This window comes from Chiloscyllium plagiosum, unplaced genomic scaffold (assembly GCF_037043375.1).
Source record: "Chiloscyllium plagiosum isolate Xiang-an unplaced genomic scaffold, Cpla_swu_hap1 HiC_scaffold_26, whole genome shotgun sequence".
Lineage (NCBI taxonomy): Eukaryota > Metazoa > Chordata > Chondrichthyes > Orectolobiformes > Hemiscylliidae > Chiloscyllium > Chiloscyllium plagiosum.
In genome coordinates, this window is record NW_028270164.1 from 42,310,957 (window position 1) to 42,331,744 (window position 20,788).

The following is a 20,788-nucleotide window of genomic DNA, read 5'->3' on the forward strand; positions in this document are numbered from 1 at the left end:
CAGAGTCAAGAGCTTGGTGCTGGAAAAGCACAGCAGGGCGTAAGCCCTTCATCAGGAATGGCACTAGGCAGGCCCTTGCAGTCGTGTGGAATTGCTTCCTGCTCAACATGCAGGGTGGCCTTGGTTCCTTGGATAGCTCCTAGACCTTCCTGAAAAACGTCTGGGTATTTAACTAAGATTTCACTCGGGCAGCCATTTTCTAATTGAGAAATGTTGAGTGAATCTAGGTGAAACTTTCTCAACCAATTCCGCCCCATCAAGCTTGGACCTGAATCTTTTACTACCATCAGTGGGAACTGAACCAGCTGCTTTCCATGAGAGACTGGAACTGGAGTTGTGCCCTTAATCTGCAGAAGTTCCCCAGTTCAGTCAAGGTCAAGGTCAAACATAATGGTTGGAGTCCAGAGTGAATTTTGTTAAAGCCTGGTTCTGCAGTCACTTAAACTAAACTACTGCACCAATGTCAACCTCCATTAGAACCAGGTGACCATTTAACCAGATGCCCATTTTGATTGGTTCTGATTTGGATGTTGCCAAGAAATTGAACTGTTCCAAACCACTTGCAAGTGGAGTTTCAAGGGTGTGCAGTCTCCTGGATAGTGGCCGAAAAGTTCTCTTTCTCCACTTAGGTCTAGTGGGACTCTTTTGCTGTCTTACATCAGCTCACTGGCAGCAACTACAATGGCTTGCCAGCCCAGATCCTGAAAAAAATTGTAACCCTTTGACCATGGATTAGTTTTGTTTTGGGGTTTTGCTATGGGCTAACCTATAGTCCCTCTGTTTAGGATATACCCTGAGTGAAGCTATGTAATTGTCTTCACCCCACTAGTGTTCCCCACCTCAGTTGGACTAGTGAAGGTGTGCACTTCCATTGGAATACCCTGCAACTCATATACTTGCTGCATTTTCCAATGATAAAGCCAGTTGCAGTGCCTGTTTGAAGTCCAGTTGGGCTTCAGCTAGTATGTCCTTTTGCAACGTTACATCATTAATCCCACATACCAAACCGTCTCATTAACTATTAAACAAAAGTCAGATGCCTCTGTCAGTCGTCTTAATCTAGTCAAAAATCCCGATAATGATTCCCCTGGTTCTCAAACTGCCAAGTAAAACCGATAGGGTCAGAATATTCCTTAACTAAATCTGTCAAATCTTAAAAGGTTTTAGTACCTAGTGCTTCAGAGAAAGTTAGGCTCCTAAATACTAAAAACTTGCGGGTCCACAGCGGTCAAGAAAATTACTTGTTGCTTTTCATCAATGTCATTAGCCCAGAAAAAATATTTTCTTTCCACACACTGGGCCCAGTCTTCGATGGCAGGAGCGAATGAGTCCAGTTTCCTAAATAAAGGCGTGCTGACAGAAATGCTTACCCTAACTCAAAGATGACTGTTCTGAGCAAATTTCTTCAGGAGTGTACTTTTCTCTCATTGCCACTGAAACAATTCCAGTATCCCATCATCAAGTCACCCTTTGCTTACATGCGGAGAGTCCTTGACACTGATCCAGCTCCCTCAGAGCCAGTTCTCAGATCGAACATCAGGCAGGGCTCCCTGATTGGATCAGGTTAACAGCCCCAATCAGGGAACACATTCTGAGGGCCACCTGGCTGACCTTGTTACAATCACTACACTCACTAAATGGAATGGACCAAATGAAAGCATAGATGAAACGAATTAATTGACATCTTTCTCTTGGAGATATGCACACCTTGCTCATGAACCTTTTTTTATGCTGGATTGTAAGTGGATTTGGATTTGGCCAAAACTTGACACGTTGGAACCAAGGAAAGAAAGAAAGTGCCTCCTTTCAATAAGGCCATTTGAAAAAGCAAGAACATGAAGCATTACATGATGAGACTGGTAAGCACACAAAACTGATTTGTTACATTTGAGGTAATAAACATGAAGGAAATGCACAGAGAAAATGCAAAGAATAGGTTTCAGACATATACACGTACTTGATAAATTGTCATTATGACCTGAAGAGCAAGATAACATCCCACAAAGATACTAATCTTTAGAGAAAATGACTTGCAAACAGTGGTACCTGTGTGTGGAGGTAAAGATTAAATTTTTTTAAATTTAGTTGAGAATTAAAGGCTCGGGGTGGGATGTGGTTTGAGGGAGAGAGAAAGAAATACCCACAAGATAGGTTCAGGTGAAGGGACAACTGGAGAATCTTCTCGGTCAACGCATCATCTCTTGCTGAATATGTCCATACTGTAACCAGAGACGAGTCAAAGTCCACAGAGGATCATAGGATAGTTTCAATATAGAACCAGTAACAGGGGGTGAAATCCAATAACTAGATATCAGGAGAAAGGAAAGCACAAAGAATGGGAGATAATTGGGGAAATAAAGTCATTTCAGAAAGTGCCCAAAATTGGAGAAGGGACCTGCAAATGGATTAGTCATCACCCATGGTCACAAATGATTATACAATATAAAATATGGATGAGCTCCAGTTAAATTATATTTTGCTCAGAAAGAGGGGGTTAATTGTGCTGATATGATCCTTGAAATGGAGCTACGGGGCCTGTAGCTTCAACCCGGATCCAGACTCACTTAGATGGAGAGGTGTTGCATCATAACTAATGCTAAGATAATGAAACATGGGGGAGAAAGTTCCTCCATTTGGAAATTTATCTAACCTACTGAGACATCTGTGATGGGAAGTATTTTTTTGCTACCTACATCAAGACAAAACATCATAGAAGACAGAATACGTATCTCCATGCTGAACAATGCTCAGTTTGGTTATCCAAATTCCTCATTATTGCTAAACATTTTATCAAACCTAGATAGGACCAGCACTTTGGAAAATGTCTGGTTAAAGTGGTCCAGCAGAATAAAGAAATAAAAAAGAAATTCAAAAGCTAGCAGAACACAACTGATGTGACCTAGTATATAGTCAGTCAAGCCTCTTGGTTGAGAATGTTGGCTGTTTAGCAGTCACCCAAAATTTGATTTAAACATTTCAAATAGCTCTAATACGCTATGTGATCTAAAATCAAGAAAAAAGGAGCCAAATTTGTACGTTATAAACAAATTATGTTATTTAAGAATTAGTTGCAAGAAGTCAATAGGATATTTCCTTCTCAATGAGGTACTGTAGGAAATTGGAGTCTCCTTAAAACTGAATTTTTCTAGTACTTCCTGCGCAGCAGGAGATCTAATATAATGGTTGCTACAGGAACTAGCTTTCCAGGTTTATGGTAAGTAGAAACAAAAGGTATAAGGATCACCTGGATCATATAAGTCACGATTTTCCAATGAGTGAGTGAACAAACTACATAGCACCATGTGCACTCGATTATCAATCTGGTGCTTAGGGAAATAGAAGTTTTGTTCTTAGAGAGAATGACAATCCTCAGATGGAGGCTTGCAAGGGGACAATGGCCAACCTGACACTTTGGGAAGCTGTCCCATGCTCATTGGCTTAAAAGATTCAAATGGGTAATTGACATAGCACCACTATCTCTCTTTTCACATGAGGAGATCCACTATCAATTCTTTAGTGCACTACAAATGTAAGTCATTGTAAAAGTATTGCACTCTGCAACACTTGATTTTTCAATATGTGTTTGGGATTATGTAATAGAGTTAGATTATTTTCACAGTTTTTCCAAAACTAATGCTGAAAAAGGCTACTAATAGACTTCAAATAGTTTTGATCCTTGCATCCATAAATTATTTCAGACTGATACACTAGAACACAACTTCACCTTTGCTAAACTTTCAACATTTTTGGTAACAGTGATGACCAAATCTGCGTTTGTTGCATTCTGGTCTGAAAATTGGGGTTACTAATCATTGAGATATTTAGTTCTTTCTTATATGGAAAAATGCAAACCAACCTGACTTAATCTTGAAATTGTGGCTTCTGAAATGGGACAAAGTAATTCTAAACTTCATTACAAATGACTACAGTGCTGGAAAGAAAAATCTATTAATTTTGATCTAAATTAAACACTTATTCAAACATTTTCTCAGGTTTGTTTATTCACTGATTTCCAATTGTACAAATAATGGTAAAAAGAAGTAACAAAAACAGACTGGAAGCCCAAGTATATTTACAAACTTGTATTGTTATGAGGTCAGTCTAGTTTTTGCACAACAATCCTAGTGTTTGGTACCATGATATGTCCAGTTTCAACACTTGATCATGACTCTACAACTTTATACACAGAGAAATATGTCTTTCAAGTACTTCAATACAGAACTGGTAAAGTAATAAACACCCATCAGTACATATTAGATCCACTGCTAACCATCAGAAATGTCGAAAATTTGGAACAAGATATACACCAATAAGCCCTGCTTAGTGTCTACACAGCATTCACAGCCCCAACCCAGAGTAAAATATCTTCTTTTTAAATTTAATTTTACAACAGTAAAATAATACTCAGATTGTAAATTAGGTGAAGCAGCTAAACCCCCTGCCCATTAGTGCACTTTTAATGAGATTATTAGTCAAAACAGAATCAAGCTGTCATGAAGAACTTTAAAAAAACCCTACAAAATAGTTTAGCAGTTTGTCAATCTTTAAATCCCTCAAGTTATTTAAGCAGCCAAGTTAGATTAAAAATACTGCTGCTTATTTATTTGTACATCTTTTGAATACTCAGAAAAACCACTTCACTGAGCCACTCTTTTGTATCAAATGCCATCTTATGGCATGATATCTTGCTAAGTGTGAATTAGCAATTAAATTTGTTTGCTGAATGAAATATAACTGTCCAACAATTTTGCTGTTACATAAAATGGCAGCAATCAAATTTCTCAAAGTATCCCAAAATAAGTTGACATATCCTAGTAGTAAATTACATGAACATTGTGTGCTGATTACAGCGCAGAGCTGCCACTTATTCAAGCTCATTTACTTGCTTGGATGCAAAAGTTGTGGGGGCTTGATAGGGATATATCTTGCATACTGCATGATGGAACATTTCACCACTGAGGCAGCTGGTTGCTAACTGCCTCCTTTACAAAATCAATTTTGCTAGAGAAAGTGAGGACTGCAGAGGCTGGAGATCAGAGTTGAAGAGTGTGCTGCTGAATAACAAAGCTGGTCAGGGAGCATCTGAGAGGAGAATCGACATTTCGAGCATAAGCCCTTCATCAGAAATCCTGATGAAGGGCTTATGCTCGAAATGTTGATTCTCCTGTTCCTCAGATGCTGTCTGACTGGCTGTGCTTTTCCAAAATCAATTTTGTATCAGGAAATCATAGAACTATAGGGATCACGGTCACAAAACATGCTGTCCACCATATGATTTTGTTCTTTTGGCTGTAGAAGGTTGCATAGTGGCAACTAAGGAGTTTTAAAAAGTTGACACAAGTATTAAAGCAGAGATTGGTTTTAACCATTTGGAATTCATTTTAGTTCAACTCAAATACTCAAGTCAAAGGAGTGGCTCAGGGAAGCGGAATGAAAATTCCATGAATGCTTAAATTTACATTTGTACACAATGGCCACAAATATGGGGGTGAGTCAGTTTTATAATATTTTAAATCTCACAATGAAATTATAAATAGATAGAATTTCATCCCTTTTGTGCCATTCCACAATTCCAACAGAAAAACGGCATTGTTTAATTCCCCTCATTTACTTTATTAAAATGCCTTGTTCTTCCTGTTACTGCTATCCTGTGAAAACAAAACAGTATTCTGACATTTTCATATTCATAATCTTAACCCCAAAGTACCGTTCAGAATCTTATGTTCAACAGAACATCTTAAAACTACTTGAACTTTAACTCCAAAACTCACATGAAAACATGTTTTCTTCACATTTGTAAATTGATCTTGCATAGGCTGATAAGGACACCATCCTACTGTGGAACAGAAGCACTGCTTTAAATCCTTTCCAGTCATTCATAGCTTAACTAAGTATCTTCTGGTGTCATTTGGCTTCACTCGAATGTAGGTTCATAGTTTAAAATACAATGCTACTTGAAGCAAAAAGCACTGTGCTTCCAGACACTTAAGATTCTGATCCCACAGCTTCTTCCATGCGAAAAAAGTAGCAAAAATGCTGGCACATTACAGTAATTTGAACACAGAAAAAATAGTTGAGATGTTAGCAGATTAAAATGATTGATAACCACATTTCCAAAGGAGGTTAACACTGCAGCTTAGACAAACTTACACTAAAACCATACTACAGCAGCCATTGTGGAATCCAATAATCCAATGATCATAATTACTATTGTTTTGCTGAAGGGTTGAAGGAAAAATGCACAGGTGAAAAACCTATGATTTAATGAAAATACGTTCCAACATAAACATGCTTTTTGTCACAGTTTATGTACTAAAGCTTTGGGGACAGTGCACATCATTGGTTCCTGCTGCATAAGATGAAGTGCTATCGGCCAGATTAAAGATGATTGCTCCACTTCATCATCCTCACAAAGGGTAAATTAGTGAAGTTTGTAATGATTCTTCTTTGATTAAGTAACTACATTTCTTGATCATATCTAAGCACTTGTTGAGGAAGAAGTCCCAGAAATGCTTTTATGATGTTGTGCTTCTACAAGGAAAGTGGAAACCACTGCTACACAAGCGAACTTCAGTTCCATGTTCCCACCGGTATGGGATGCTGTTTTTCGGATGGTTTTAACACTCCCTCATGTTGATCTGGGGCACCCATTGTCACATTTCCAGTAAACATACATTCACCCCAGAGTTTCAGCTACATAGAGTCAAAATAAAGAGATAAAATGGAGATGATGTTAAACTTAAAATGTACACAAAAAAAAGTTGTTGAAGATTTAAGATAATCAATACAATACACTGGTTTCCATAGAAGCAAGGTGAGAAAACGACCCTTTTTAGGCTTGAATGCTTTTGCTGCATTTTTAAACAACTCAGAGTATATATGAAAAGGTTTTAAGCCAACGTGTAATATCAATTATAAAGAGGAATTAGAAGAATAAATGGAAGCCAAGAAACATGAGCAGAAATAAATCTAATTCATGTAACAACTAGGCAGATTATTCCACTACCTCAACTGCAAAAATGGGATAACTACACAAAGAGGGGGACTCAACTAAACGAAGAGGGGAAAATAAAAGTGGAACACACAGACAATTAACATTTTCATGAAACAGGAGAAATTAAACAGTTCCAAATTTCAAATATACCATGATTAAAATGCAGCACATTCCTATACAGTTAAAAATTTACAATACAGTCTTCAACTATTAATAATTATAAGTTAGTTGTATGTTAAAATATACATTTAAACAGAACACATCCATGGTCTACATGATGACGTGCAGCTGCAAATAGGATTCAAATAAGATTTTTGTTGCCAATAGGTATAGACAAGAACAGGTTTCTTGAATAAGTCAGAAGTAAATAAACTGTGTTATTTCAGAGTCCAGGTATTGCTGCTTTACAGCATCACACAGAGGCTGTTACTAAATATATTTGAGCAAGAGTTCAATTATGTTTTGGATGCCAGCTTTAGTTCAATGAAATTTAGCTTCAGCTTCCCTTACTAAACAAATGCTTCCAGCTGTGCATGAATCAGTAAAAACTATATATAGAAATATACTAACAAAACATATATCGTTATTAGAATGACATTATAGTCAAGCATATGTGCGCAAGCTTTGCAAGAAATGTTTGTAGATAATTTAAGAAAAATAACATGACAAATTAACTCAAAATATGAACTTAAGTTACAAAAGTGAGAGAGATATGGACTCTATAGCTATGTAATATACATACTTATACAAACACACAATTCCAAATGCTTATTCTCAAGTGTATTCTCAAAGTAGGTAGGTAGCTTCCCTTCAAATTTAAACATGGCTGCCAATTTAAACTCCCTCTAAGTGACATTGCAACCCAAGAATTGGTGACACTGTATCACGAAGAAATCTCATCTCAAAGGGCAAAGGACAATTATCTCTCATCATCTTTCTAATTTCACTTCTGGTTGGAGTCAAATGTTACCTTACATCTAATTACTGCCTATTATTGGTCATAAGTTAGTATTTAGTCATGCTTCATCAGTGAAAAACTAAATTTTAGTTTTTGGATACTTTTTTTAACAAAGTAATAAAGATCACAAGTTCAGTTCATTCTATTTTCAGTAACACACTAATACAAAGAAAATCAAACTGAAAAACAAACTGTGGGTTTATTAAATATTAACCTTTCAGCTATGGTAAATGTATTTGAAGAATGGACACGTGCAATGGTCATGTATTTGCACCTGCTCACACAACTGCTACACTCTGTACGGAGAGAAGGAGATGAGCCAAAGAAAGGGCAGCAAGTGGAAAAGTCTTCACTTCACATTTCTGACCAGATGACAATTCCAGGGATACCAAGTTGCATCAGCTCCATGACAGCCCACAAAGCAATTTAAGTGAGAATTTAAAAAAAAGAGATCTGGCAGCATCTGTGGAGAAAAAGCAGGAAGTTAGCGTTTCGGGTCGAGTGACTCTTCTTCAGATGTCCTTTCTCTCTGCAGATGCTGCCAGACCTGCTGGGCTTTTCCAGAAATTTCTGTTTTTGTTTTTAGTTTCTAGTTTCTGTAAGTCTTTGGAATATTTTTCATAAACTATTACGTTAGCAGAATAGCTTTACACATGTTATCTGCTTGCAAGAGCAGAAGTTGCTGGAAAAACTCAGCAGGTCTGCCAGTATCTGCAAAGAGAAAGGACGTCTGAAGAAGAGTCACTCACTAACTTCCTGCTTTCTCTCCACAGAGAAAGTGGAGAAAAGGCAGGAAGTTAGCGTTTTGGGTCGAGTGATTCTTTTTCAGATGTCCTTTCTCTCTGCAGATGCTGCCAGACCTGCTGGGCTTTTCCAGAAATTTCTGTTTTTATTTCTATTCCTAGCATCTCCAGGTCTTTGGAATTTTTTCATAAAGTATCTATTATTTTCCAATATGATTTATAATAAATAAATATACTTCCCCACAGTTTTACCTTTATGTACAGGAATGGTATCTTTCTTTTAATCCGAAATGAAAAACTTTTAAAAAACATTTCAGAGGAACTAAAGATGTACTTGTACACTCGTATACATCTTTAGTTCGCATAGTATAACCAATTATTTTAAAGCAAAAAATTACCTGAAAATGTAGCAATGTTTTTATAAAGTCTCCCCATTACTTCAGGCAGTTGCAAACTTAATGAATATACAGTAGTAAGGACAGTTATAAATGTTCTTACAATGTTTTAATGTAATTATTTTTGAAGGTAATTTTTTTAAACCTTGAATTCTCTTTGATGAATTTAAATTAGCTATTAGCCTCATTCACTATTCCTGCTACTGGATCTGTATATATAAAATATCTCATTAGGCAAGACTATTTGATACCAAATCCATTTTCACACAGGATGCTGGAACTAGCCTCTCATTCCTTAAGGAAAATAAAAAACAAATAATAGTTCAACATTGTGCATCTGGTAACTAGTATGAATTTGAAATTAGCTTTTCAGTAGATTTTGCACTCTTCATCTTTCCTTTCCAACTATGTATCTGATGACTTTTAATTACAGAAATCTACTCACTACTTGCTCAAGTCCAACAAGAACTTCAGTCTACCTATTCTGAATGATCTTTACTAGTCATGTACTAAATCCTATAGCTTAAGTTTCTCTTGTGCCTATTACTACCTGTTCTACTCCAACATTAGATGTTAAGTCACAGTGATGTAACAAATCAGTTTAAGCTTAAAACAACCTAATCAAATCATGGAGGGATTGATTATAAGGTGATGCATGTGATTACTCTTGAAAATACAAGTTTGGAGCGGCAGTGGACCACTCAGTTCCTCTTCTGTTTTTACATGGATAAGTAACTGAATACAATTACCTTCAGAAACAAAAACAGAAATTGCTGGAAAAGCTCAACAGGTCTGGCATCACCTGTGGTCAGAAATCAGAACTGACATTTCAGGTCAAGTGACCCTTTCTCAGAACTCTTATTTTTCTCCATAGATACTGCTAGACCTGCTGAAAATTTCCAGCAATTTCTATTTCTGTTGCTGCTTTACATCATCCACAGTTTTTTTCAGTTTTTACAACTATCTTTGTAAACCTAACTCCAACTAATTAATTTTCTGGTAACATTATAATATACAAATTGGTTATTTAGTATGGATATTATTGAATTCAAACATTTGATAAATCCTGATCTGTACAATACTTGGAGATATCCTTCAATAGAAAAGCACTGTTCGATTATTAAACAAATTGTATTTGATGCCCTTGCTGAGGTAATTCAAGGTTAAATTTCTGACACACCATAATCCAGTCAGAATTCAATATTCAATTTTCAGGGATCCAATAGAAGTTTGAATGAATCGTAGATGCCAAAACATTGATGTAGCAAAATATCTACAGGTATAACATTTATATCTCCACTCAAACAAAAGAACATCTCAAAAGTATTTTACAAAGCAGACAGGTGAGCAATGAGCACAGATTGGTTGAAGTCAGAACCAAATGTACAGTGACGGAACTAAGTAGCTTCTGATGCAGGGAGATTTGGAAATCTAGAGATCAGAATCAAGGTGAATGAAAAATTATTTTCTGATAACAGACTGGAATTAGCCATAATCTAGAATCAAGGAAAATAAACCAGTGGTTTTAAAATATGGCTGGAGAAAATCACTCAAAGGATGCAACAAGACTAAATTAAATTCAAAGTAGAAAGAGGACCGAGAAATTAATCTGGATTGTAAGCATCCTGACATGATAGATTCATGGAATATTTTGCTAGAAAGGCTAGGGACCTTACAGTTATGGATTTATTTACTTTTTTAAGGATGGGATTTGGATGTATGGAAATATGTCAGTGAAGACAATAATTATCAAATTAACAAATCAGAGGATGATGATGCAACAGATCATGCTGGCCAACCCCAGTTTGGATACCAGATTCAGCCTGAACAGATAGCTGGGTTCAGTATGAAAGCTATAGCTGGCAAAATCCAATATGAATTGCTAATATTTTGCTGATGGTGAGATGACTTTGGTTATGCAGATATTATTAGGTCACCAGTCAGAAAGGACAGCTGTAGACTTTGAATTAACCATGACAGCAGAATAATGTTATCAAAAAGGTTGTACATTTATATTGCTGTGTTACTGATCGTAAGAGAGTCTGAGGCAAACCCATTCACCGCACATTTTGGACATAGGAACAGAAATCATTTAAGTCACCTGCAAAGGAGTCATAATGTTATGAAAGAAAGGATAGGGAAAAATGGAGCAGCCAGCATTCTTGACAGCTGCAGAGATCAATGAGAGGCAGTGAACCACAAGTTAAAAAGGGTGTTGCTGGCACCTGACTAGGTTGCTCTTAGTGCTAAAGGCAGGTTAGAAATCGTTCAAGAGGCTTCTTTGCTTTGCCTCTGCTGCAAATGATTCCAACATATTTTGTAAATGCAACATTACCAAATATGTTATTTCTGGGTACAAAACAGATCACATTGGAAATTTTTCCATTCAATAGCCATCCATCATTAAGATAACTTGAATGCATAGCCATATCTAATAGCATCCAGTAGGTGATTTTCCTGTACACTCTTAATATTTATGCAAAAGCTTGTGGACACTATATTTATAGAAAGGTACTATTGTAATAAGATAATTACATTAAGCTTATTGCAAACTGCAACTGTTATTAAGCTGTTATCATAACAGCCTGCTAAAAGTTACTGAATCTCTTAAAAATCAACTCGCCATTAGAAATTCATAGCTGGTGCAAAGAATATTTTCAAAATGCTGTTACAATGGTCAGCATTTCTCAAATCCTGAAATGCAATATCATTTTATCTTTCGATTTACCTAACATTTCATTAGATAAAGAAAAATAAGACAGTGAAGATGGTGCAAATCGAGCAAAAACTGGAATTGCTGGAAGCACTAAAATCGTCATAATCACTATTGAGAACATAAATTAATATTTTAGATGCAGACATTCCTTCAGCACAAAAATGTTGTTATCTATTTCCTGCATAGATCTTGACTGATTTGTTATTAGTTTGAAGGTTTTGGAATCTCTGCAGGCAAGAAATATTGCTGTTAAGAGCCTCATTTACAGACCATGAAAGAACACAGTTCATTTGATAAGTAAAGCCCTCTAAGCACAATAAAAAGTGGAAAGGCAAGAATACAATTGAAAAGTTTGACGTTATAAAATATCACGTGCAATAATTCTGAGAAAAGGTAAACAAAGTATGGTAAAGAAAAATCAATAATTCCACACACTGATGGATAGCATGCAATTGCATAGGTCCACAATGTACGTAAATAGTGAACAGAAGCTCTACTAAAATAACCAATGCAGATGATCCTAATGGTACAGATGTTTCAAAGTTTTTTTGTATTTCATAAAATCTGAATGATTCAACAACCTAAATTTAGCACATAAATAATAAGGTAGAAACTTAGCCCAAAAAAATCCATAATTTGAATAAAATAACTCTGAATTAAAAAGAGTATTCAGTAGACGTCAAAAATGCAACTGTTACAAACAGACTAGAGTTAAATAGTTAATCTCAATGTAATCTCTGAAATGGCAATATATTTGATCATTCTGGACTGAAAAAGTAGAGAAACTCTCTAATTCAATTACTTAAAAATGCTAAATGGCACATGTCTAAACATACGTGTCAAAGTAACCTTCCTAAAAACATCAATTCTTTTAGACGTGCTGCATTCTGAAGTAAAAATTAATTTTAAAAATTGTGTGGCCAATCTGGTTGCAGTCATTTGGCCTTTCTTGGTCAATAAAACAAACTAGAGAAATCTTGATTCTTTTTGTGTGGTAGAAACTCTTAAAAAATTACAACACAAATGAAATTTCCTTTATATTAATTTAAGCCAATTTGGCTAAACCATAACTCCATCCTTCTTTAATTAGTTTGGAATTAACCAAACAGCAAGATAGCTCAGATGAGGCACGAGTTAAGAAATTGCTTAAATCAGTGTTTAAGAAACAAAGTAAAAAGAAAATGCAATGTGTTAAAAAAGCACAATAGATCCATCAGTAGAAACATCCAATCATTAGTATCTACTGAGATCTGTGGTTCTGGAAGGAGATGCAACAAGTCCAAGTAATAATGCATGCAACATTTACATATGCCTTTTAGTAGCATTTGGGTGGATTAATTAACAGTGCAATAGCTCACAGTGTTGGGAAGTTAGACTATTTCAAAGTTCAGGCATGAAATAAGATTTCCAAGTAAATTTCAGAGCTTCTTTTTTTAAGTAGCTGAAGATCCCCAGGATGTCTGAAGGCAGCTATTGTTGAATAATACAGTACGGCACAGGAAACACAAGTACAAGTTTCCTTCTGGGTAAGAGAGTGAAAGCAGCTTTTGAGTACCGCATTAGGAAGCGGAGAGGTGGAACAGATTCATAGTGCAAAGGCACGGAGTAGAAGTCGGAGCAGAAGGTGGTCAGAATATGGTGGTTTCATACTTTGTACTGATTGTCCTCTTGGAATCCTGCTTAGAGTCTGCTATCCATGCCACACTGCCATGTGATTGAGCATCTTGCTCAATAGAGTCAATCTAGAAAAGTAAGACAAGACAAAAGTGTGAGAAAATGAAAATATACTGGAATGCAGAATGTTTCTGTGATGTGCAAATAACAAGCAATCCAAATCTAATGAGACATGCTAACAACGTATACGGTTTTAAATGAGGGCTTCTTCAAACTACAGATTTGGGGACTGACTTTCTGTAGGTGTTGTCCCATTTGCCAGTTGAGACTTTCACAGATGACCAATAGGAAAGCAGCACTGAATGCGAATAAAATATATATAATGAACAACGTCCCTTCAGTACATTACTATATGGAGTAGATATACATGAAAAGCTTAGAAACACATAGTTGAAGACTAAAGTGTTTCAAGACTATTGTGTGCAACACTTGAGGCAATTGCTACAGACTTGCTTATCTGTTGGAATGCAATGATTACAACTCCATATGGGACTTCTCCCCAAAAATGAGAACTGAGTTCTGTAGATATAGTTTTCCTTGATCAAAATGAACTACAATACTGAAAAATATATTGTAGAATATGGTTCTGAGAAGGAACTACAAACACCACAATACTTTAGTGCAGCGTACTTGTTCTGGTTCCCCTTTGGAACTGTTGTCCGAACAGAGCAGGTGGTATTTACAAACAAGGAACAGGATTAGACCACTCGGCTCCTTGATCTTGCTCCATCATTCAATAAGATCATGGCTGATCATCGAGCTCAATAACCCTACTGCCACCTTCCCCCCATTATCACTTGGAACCTTCAGCCTCAAGAGTTATACCTGTCTCCTCCTTAAAAATACAAGCTTTGGCCTCAATCACTTTCTGTGGTAATAAATTCCACAGGCTCAATGCTTTCTACGTGAAGAAATTTCTCTTCATCTCAGTCCTAAAATGTTTACCCCTTAACCTTAAACTATAGCCCTGGTTTGAACTCTCCAACCTTCGGGAATATCCTTCCTACATCTAAGCTGTCTGAGCCCGAAAGATTTCCCCATTTCTTCTAAATTCCAGTGAAGACAATCCTAATAAACTCACCTTCTCCTCATACACCAGTCCTGCAATCCCAGGAATGTAGTTGGTAAACCTTCACTGCATGCCCTCTGTACCAAGAACATCCTTCCTCTCGTAAGGAGACCCAAATGGCACAATATTCTAGGTGTGGCCTCACCAATGCTCTGTACAACTGCAATAACATATTCTTGTTCCTCTATTCCGATTTTCTATCTATGAAGAATAATATACAATAATTTGCCTTCTTTACTGCCTCCTGCATGCCTACGTTTAGCAATGGGTGCATGAGGATACCAAGGTGTCATTGAACATTCCCCTCAATTTATAGCCAAATAATAATCTGCCCTCCTGTTTTTGCCATTTAAGTGGATAATAATTCATTTATCCACTGTGTTGTACTGCATCTGCCATGCATTTGCCCACTCACTTATCCTATCCAAATCAGATTGCAACATCACTGCATCCTCCTCACAGCTCACCCTTCTACCCAGCTTTGCGTCACCTGCAAATTTTGAGATATTGTCGATAGCTCCCTTAACTAAATTATGAATATACATTGTGAATAGCTGGGGTTCTACTACTGATCCCTGTGGTATCCCACTATTCACTGTCTGCCATTCAGAAAATTACTCATTTATTCCTACACTGTTTTCTGTCTGCTAAACAATTTTTTATCCATCTCAATCATTGCCCCCAATTCCACGTGCTTTAATTTTATACAGTAATCACTCTGTGTGACTATGTTGAAAACCTTCTGAAATCCAAATAAACTACATCCACTGGTTACCCCAATCAACTCTACTAGTTCTATTCTTTCACCAAGAACGTATCCAATTCTATGATAAAAATATTCAAGAATTTTATTTACATCAACTTTATAGGAAAAGGTTCACGATTCTGAGGACTTTGTTTTTGCCTTATTTATGTTTTAATTGGATGATTCCTGATTTTTAAAGAGTGATTCCCTAGTTCTTGATTCTAATCTCTCAAGATGCTCAGGATCTTGTACGTTTCAAGCAAGTCACAGACTTCAGCAATAACCTCTTTATTCCAGGTGCTCATCTATTAAACCTTCTCTGAACTGCTTTCAATGTATTTATATTCTCTTAAATAAGGTGACTAGGTTGATATCTGGAGTGAATAGGTTGTCTTATGAGGATAGTTTGGACAAGTTGGGCTGGCTTCCACCTACGTTTAGAAGAATGAGGGGTAATTTGATTGAAGTGCACAAGAATCGGAATTATCTTGACCATGTAGTTATGGAAAGGGTGTTTTCTTCATGGGTTAATCCAGAACCAGGGTATACTTTTAAAATTAGGAGTCACCCTTTAGAGAAGAGGAGAATATTTTTCTCTTAATGGGTTGTGTGACTTTGGGCTGGCTTCCACTTACGTTTAGAAGGATGAGGAGTGATTTGATTGAAGTGCATAAGATTTAAGCTTTAGATTATGGACAGGCAGTGGCAGAGTGGTAGTATCACAGGACTGGCAAATCAAGAACTCTGAGCTAATATCTTCAGACATCAGTTCAAATCCTAGCAAGGCAGATGGTTAAGTCTGAATTCAATAACATCTGGCATTAAAAAAGCTAGTCTAATGGTGACCATATAATCATTGCCCTTTATTGTAAAACCCACCTGGTTCAGTAATATCCTTTAGGGAAGAAAATCTATCATCCTTACCTGGTCTGACCTACATGAGATTCCATTTCCACAGAAATGTGTTTGACTCTGAACTGCTGTCTGATATGTCCAAGGGACTCAATCAGTTCAGTGGCAAATAGAGATGGACAACAAATACCAGCCTTGTCAGTGATGCCCATGTAAGAATAATTCCATGCAAAGATAAAAAATGTTATGGAAAAGACCAAGGAATGAGACAGCATATAATTTCCAAATTAGAAGATTAATTTTAATATGATGAGATAGATAAAATAGACACGGTAAAATAGAACCAGAGACTTATAGGAAAAGAATAGTCAAACAATAAATGATCTTTAAGAAAAAAATGTTTGAGGCACAGGTTAGATATTTATAAATAAGGCAAAATGTAATGGAGCCAAATTTTGAGCCTCTTGGGTAAGGAGTGAGGGGGAAATTTTGATGAACCAAAAAACTGAGCGTTTAATAATGCATGTCAGATGAATTCTTCAAATGAGAACCAGATTAAATACAGTAAGTTGAGGGGGTTTGAAGAGGAAATTACAGCTGGCAAAAAGAAAGAGTGTATGAGAACAGAATGCCATTTTCCACAATCGATAGCGCAGATTTTTAAGGATAACCCATTTAAAGTACACTTACGCTTCAACACCTGTGAATTGACCAATAGATTAAAAGCCCTTGGACTGTGAGACAAACTTCAAACAAAAGGTTCAGCTACAGTTGTCTCCATCAATTTTACAATGTTTATTTAAAGCTTGTGAGACTCATATCTGTTGCTGGCTACAGAGGGTCATTGGTATGCAAATAGATCCCCCCTCCCCTGGGTCCACTGAATCTTTACAAGCCAAAAAATGCTCTTGGCATATGAGGGATAGATCGCAGCATTTGATTTTCTTTTGTATGGAACAAAAACTAATTTGAAATTAATGTAACAGCCATTTTTCTTTGGTTCTGATAAAGACAAGTCACAAAATCCATTTCCCATTGAACCCTCCCTTCCCAGATTAACTCAGTGACATCAGAGAGGGTTTTTGTGGTTTGGCTATTTAAGTTCCATTTAGGAAGTTTTGACAGTTGGATAGAGATATATTAACATGCCTATACAGTTATTTATCTGTTGTGTCAAATACTGGGGAATCAAACTCTGTTAATAGCAGTTATTCCATATTATTGCAGTATGGAAGTGGCTAGATATATCATAGCTCAATTTAGTCACACCCATGCCCTTATTGGTGGGTAATGAGTGCAAGGAACAACAACACTTTCTACTACCGCTTTGATTGTGAACATTGAATTAAGTCCTGGTAATGATTAATTTCTAGTTTCAGTCGAATCAAAGACCAGTCAGTGTTTGCAAAGAACTGCACCAAAGTAGTAAAAGCGCTTCTGTAGATGTTTGTTACAGTAGCTTACTTTTACTTTAGAGGATCTATCATAGAGTCACAGAGATGTACAGCATGGAAACTGACCCTTCGGTCCAACCCGTCCATGCCGACCAGATATCCCAATCCAATCTAGTCCCACCTGCCAGCACCCGGCCCATATCCCTCCAAACCCTTCCTATTCATATACCCATCCAAATGCCTCTTAAATGTTGCAACTGTACCAGCCTCCACCACTTCCTCTGGCAGCTCATTCCATACACTTACCACCCTGTGTGTGAAACAGTTGCCCCTTAGGTCTCTTTTATATCTTTCTCCTCTCACCCTAAACTTATGCCCTCTAGTTCTGGACTCCCTCACCCCAGGGAAAGTACTTTGTCTATTTATCCTATCCATGCCCCTCAATTTTGTAAACCCCTATAAGGTCACTCCTCAGCCTCTGACGCTCCAGGGAAAACAGCCCCAGCCTGTTCAGCCTCTCCCCATAGCTCAAATCCTCCAACCCTGGCAACATCCTTGTAAATCTTTTCTGAACCATTTCAAGTTTCACAATATCTTTCTGATAGGAAGGAGACCAGAATTGCACGCAATATTCCAACAGTGACCTAACCAATGAACATCCCCTGAAAAATCAAAGATCGATCAAATTCAGAAGCACACTGATTCACCTGTTATATTCAAATCAACACAGGGACAAGGATTTGTTTGCAGTCCTAAGGACTAATTGCCCCAAAACCATGGGTCGAGCTGGACACTAAAAAGGCATGCAAGTACTGAGTAGGGAGTTCGAAGCATTTGATAAGTACGGTTAAATAGTTTTAAAAGAATTGTTGCACATATTTAATTATTTTTCCATTGGTCATAGATGTAAATGAAAATTCATAAAACCACATGAGTCTATATGTTTTTCACTATTCTCGTGTTTCAACAATTAGATGTTCATAAATAAATTTCACAGAATTTATTTCAGATTTAAAACAGTTCTAAACACAATGCCTGCTTCCAAGACCCCCTAAAAGTTACTTTTAAAATGTATAAACAGCATCGCTAAGTTACATGTGAACTAACCTTTCATGAAAATCATCTTATTCTTTTGTGTTGCCGGCAACTAGAATTCTGATCTATTTGAACTAAAGTTTCACTGTAGGAATGCAGACTGAAAATGAGGAAATTAACCTTGGCTCTGAAATGCCACGTGGAATGATTACTTAAATTGAAAAGGAAGAATTAAAAGAGATGTCGGAAGAAGCTGTGGTTGAAGAACCAGCCCCAGCATGCTGAACTCCTTCAGTGCTCTAATTTCTAAGGCTACATAATTTAATTCTTCTAATCACAAAGAATTTCCATGCCTTCATTTGGGAAATACTGCAGTTAAATTTTGAAATGATTCAAGCACACATTCAAATCTTGATATTCTATTTTAGTTTGCTTTGTCTCCAAACATAAATGCTCCAAATTGAACACCACAGATACAAACAGTATTTTGTAATAAATATATTTATTTTCAGAACTGTTAAGACGTACATTAGAGAGTACAGACTATGGAAATGTATCTCGCAGTAATGAAAATTTTTGATGCATACTTTAATGTGGGTGGCAGCCATGAATGAATGAGAATGTAAGAACGAACACTGGATAGAAACAGCAATAGATATACAAATATATAGAGAGAGAAAAACCTGGACTCCTTGGCTGAACGAATGAAGCGGGAGAAGCGGATGCGAAGGCCTGTGAGTAGTGCACGTGTGACAGTAATAGCATCTGCTGTTAGGTGGCTGCACCTAGTTCATTTGGTAAGAAACGACAGCAGAGTCATTAGTGAACCAGTTACAGCATTCTGTAAAATTCAGCCAGGTCACCACTTTCAGATCAGCAGAAAAATACATTTGTTGAACTTATTGATTCATTAATCAACTACTGCCCACTATAATGCATTATACAAATAACAGCACAGAACTCTCTCTAAGCTTTACCTTTGTTTTTTTCTTCCACCTTACTCTCAAATTGTTCGAAGTGGCGCCAGATCATGGCAAAATTGGAAAAGCTTTTCGCTATATTTTAATGTTCTTCTTGTTGTAAGACACATGACAATAAATCATTCATTCAATGTTATGAGCGATATTTTAAGCATGCTCACGTTTTTCAGAATCTGCTCACTTTCTAAAAAAATAACTGAAGCCATTTCATTATATCTGTGGAAAAGATTTCTATAAATTAAGATGAGAGACGTGATTCTTGTAAAATATCTTGTTTCAAGTCTGGAGCTTTGACTAGCTGTTACTTGGCACAGTCTACAAGCAGACGTTTTATCTTCTATCAAAGGCACCTTACAACAAACGCTGAGGTTCTAAACTACTCTACCTCTATTTCTGGTTTAAAACAATAACTACTGAGTGGTGTCAACTTTCATCCCAACAAACCAGGAAGAATTGCCACTGTACAGAAACATTTTGCTGACATTTTGTGTGTTGAGAAAATTACATTGCTCTTTATTAATATTAAAGAAAATCACACTACAAGGTCACTGGTGAGAATCTAACTCTATTTAAAACTTGAAATAATATTTTTAATGTAATATTCTTCTTCAGCAATTCTCAATTTCACCAACTTTGTTAAGTCATCTTATAGTTCAGGTATTTTATGGTGTATTTTAAAGTTCTAACGTGTGGCAGACTGTGGTGATCCTGTACCACCACACTCTCCCCCAAGACTGCAACATTTTCATCTTTGTCATCTGGCTAGCCTTACTCAGAAACCATAGTTGTTGCATGCAAGTTCCATTCAATCACCATCTCAAACAAGACAGAATTTAACCAGAATAAAATAAAGAACTGTGGATGCTGGAGATCGGAAACAAAAATAGAAACTGCTGGAGAAACTCAGCAGCTGTGGCACAAAGAACAGTTCAGAGGGTAGGAATTGTGCAGTGAGCAATTCAATTTACTACCCAAAGCCTATCCACCATCTACAAGTCAAGACTGTGATGGAATATTCTCCATTTGCCTGGATAAGTACACCTCCAACAACTCTCCAGAAGCTTGACACCTTCCAGGACAATCAGTTTGTTTGACTGGTACCATGTCCACTTCATCATTGACACTCAGTAGGAGCAGTGTGTACTATTCACAAGACACGCTACAAAAATTCATAATGACATCACAGACAGAACTTCCAAACCCGCAACCATGACCACGACCAAATGCAAGGTC

At 36.8% G+C, this 20,788-nt stretch overlaps 1 protein-coding gene across 10 annotated transcripts in view; it reads right to left on the reverse strand.

Annotated features, from left to right (window-relative positions):
* Positions 1–3,981: 3,981 nt before the first annotated feature.
* anks1aa (ankyrin repeat and sterile alpha motif domain containing 1Aa) overlaps positions 3,982–20,788 on the reverse strand; it is a 355,860-nt gene continuing 339,053 nt past the window's right edge. For 5 of the 10 annotated variants that reach the window (XM_043716919.2, XM_087973655.1, XM_087973654.1 and 2 more), the window contains 2 exons: positions 19,259–19,360; positions 3,982–13,548 (listed from right to left, as the gene is read on the reverse strand). In XM_043716919.2, the coding sequence (XP_043572854.2) occupies positions 13,435–13,548; positions 19,259–19,360 (216 nt within the window). In that variant the 3' untranslated portion in view covers positions 3,982–13,434. The remainder of the gene's footprint in view (positions 13,549–19,258; positions 19,361–20,788) is intronic. The other 5 variants (XM_043716918.2, XM_087973656.1, XM_043716915.2 and 2 more) reach the window with 3 other exon arrangements.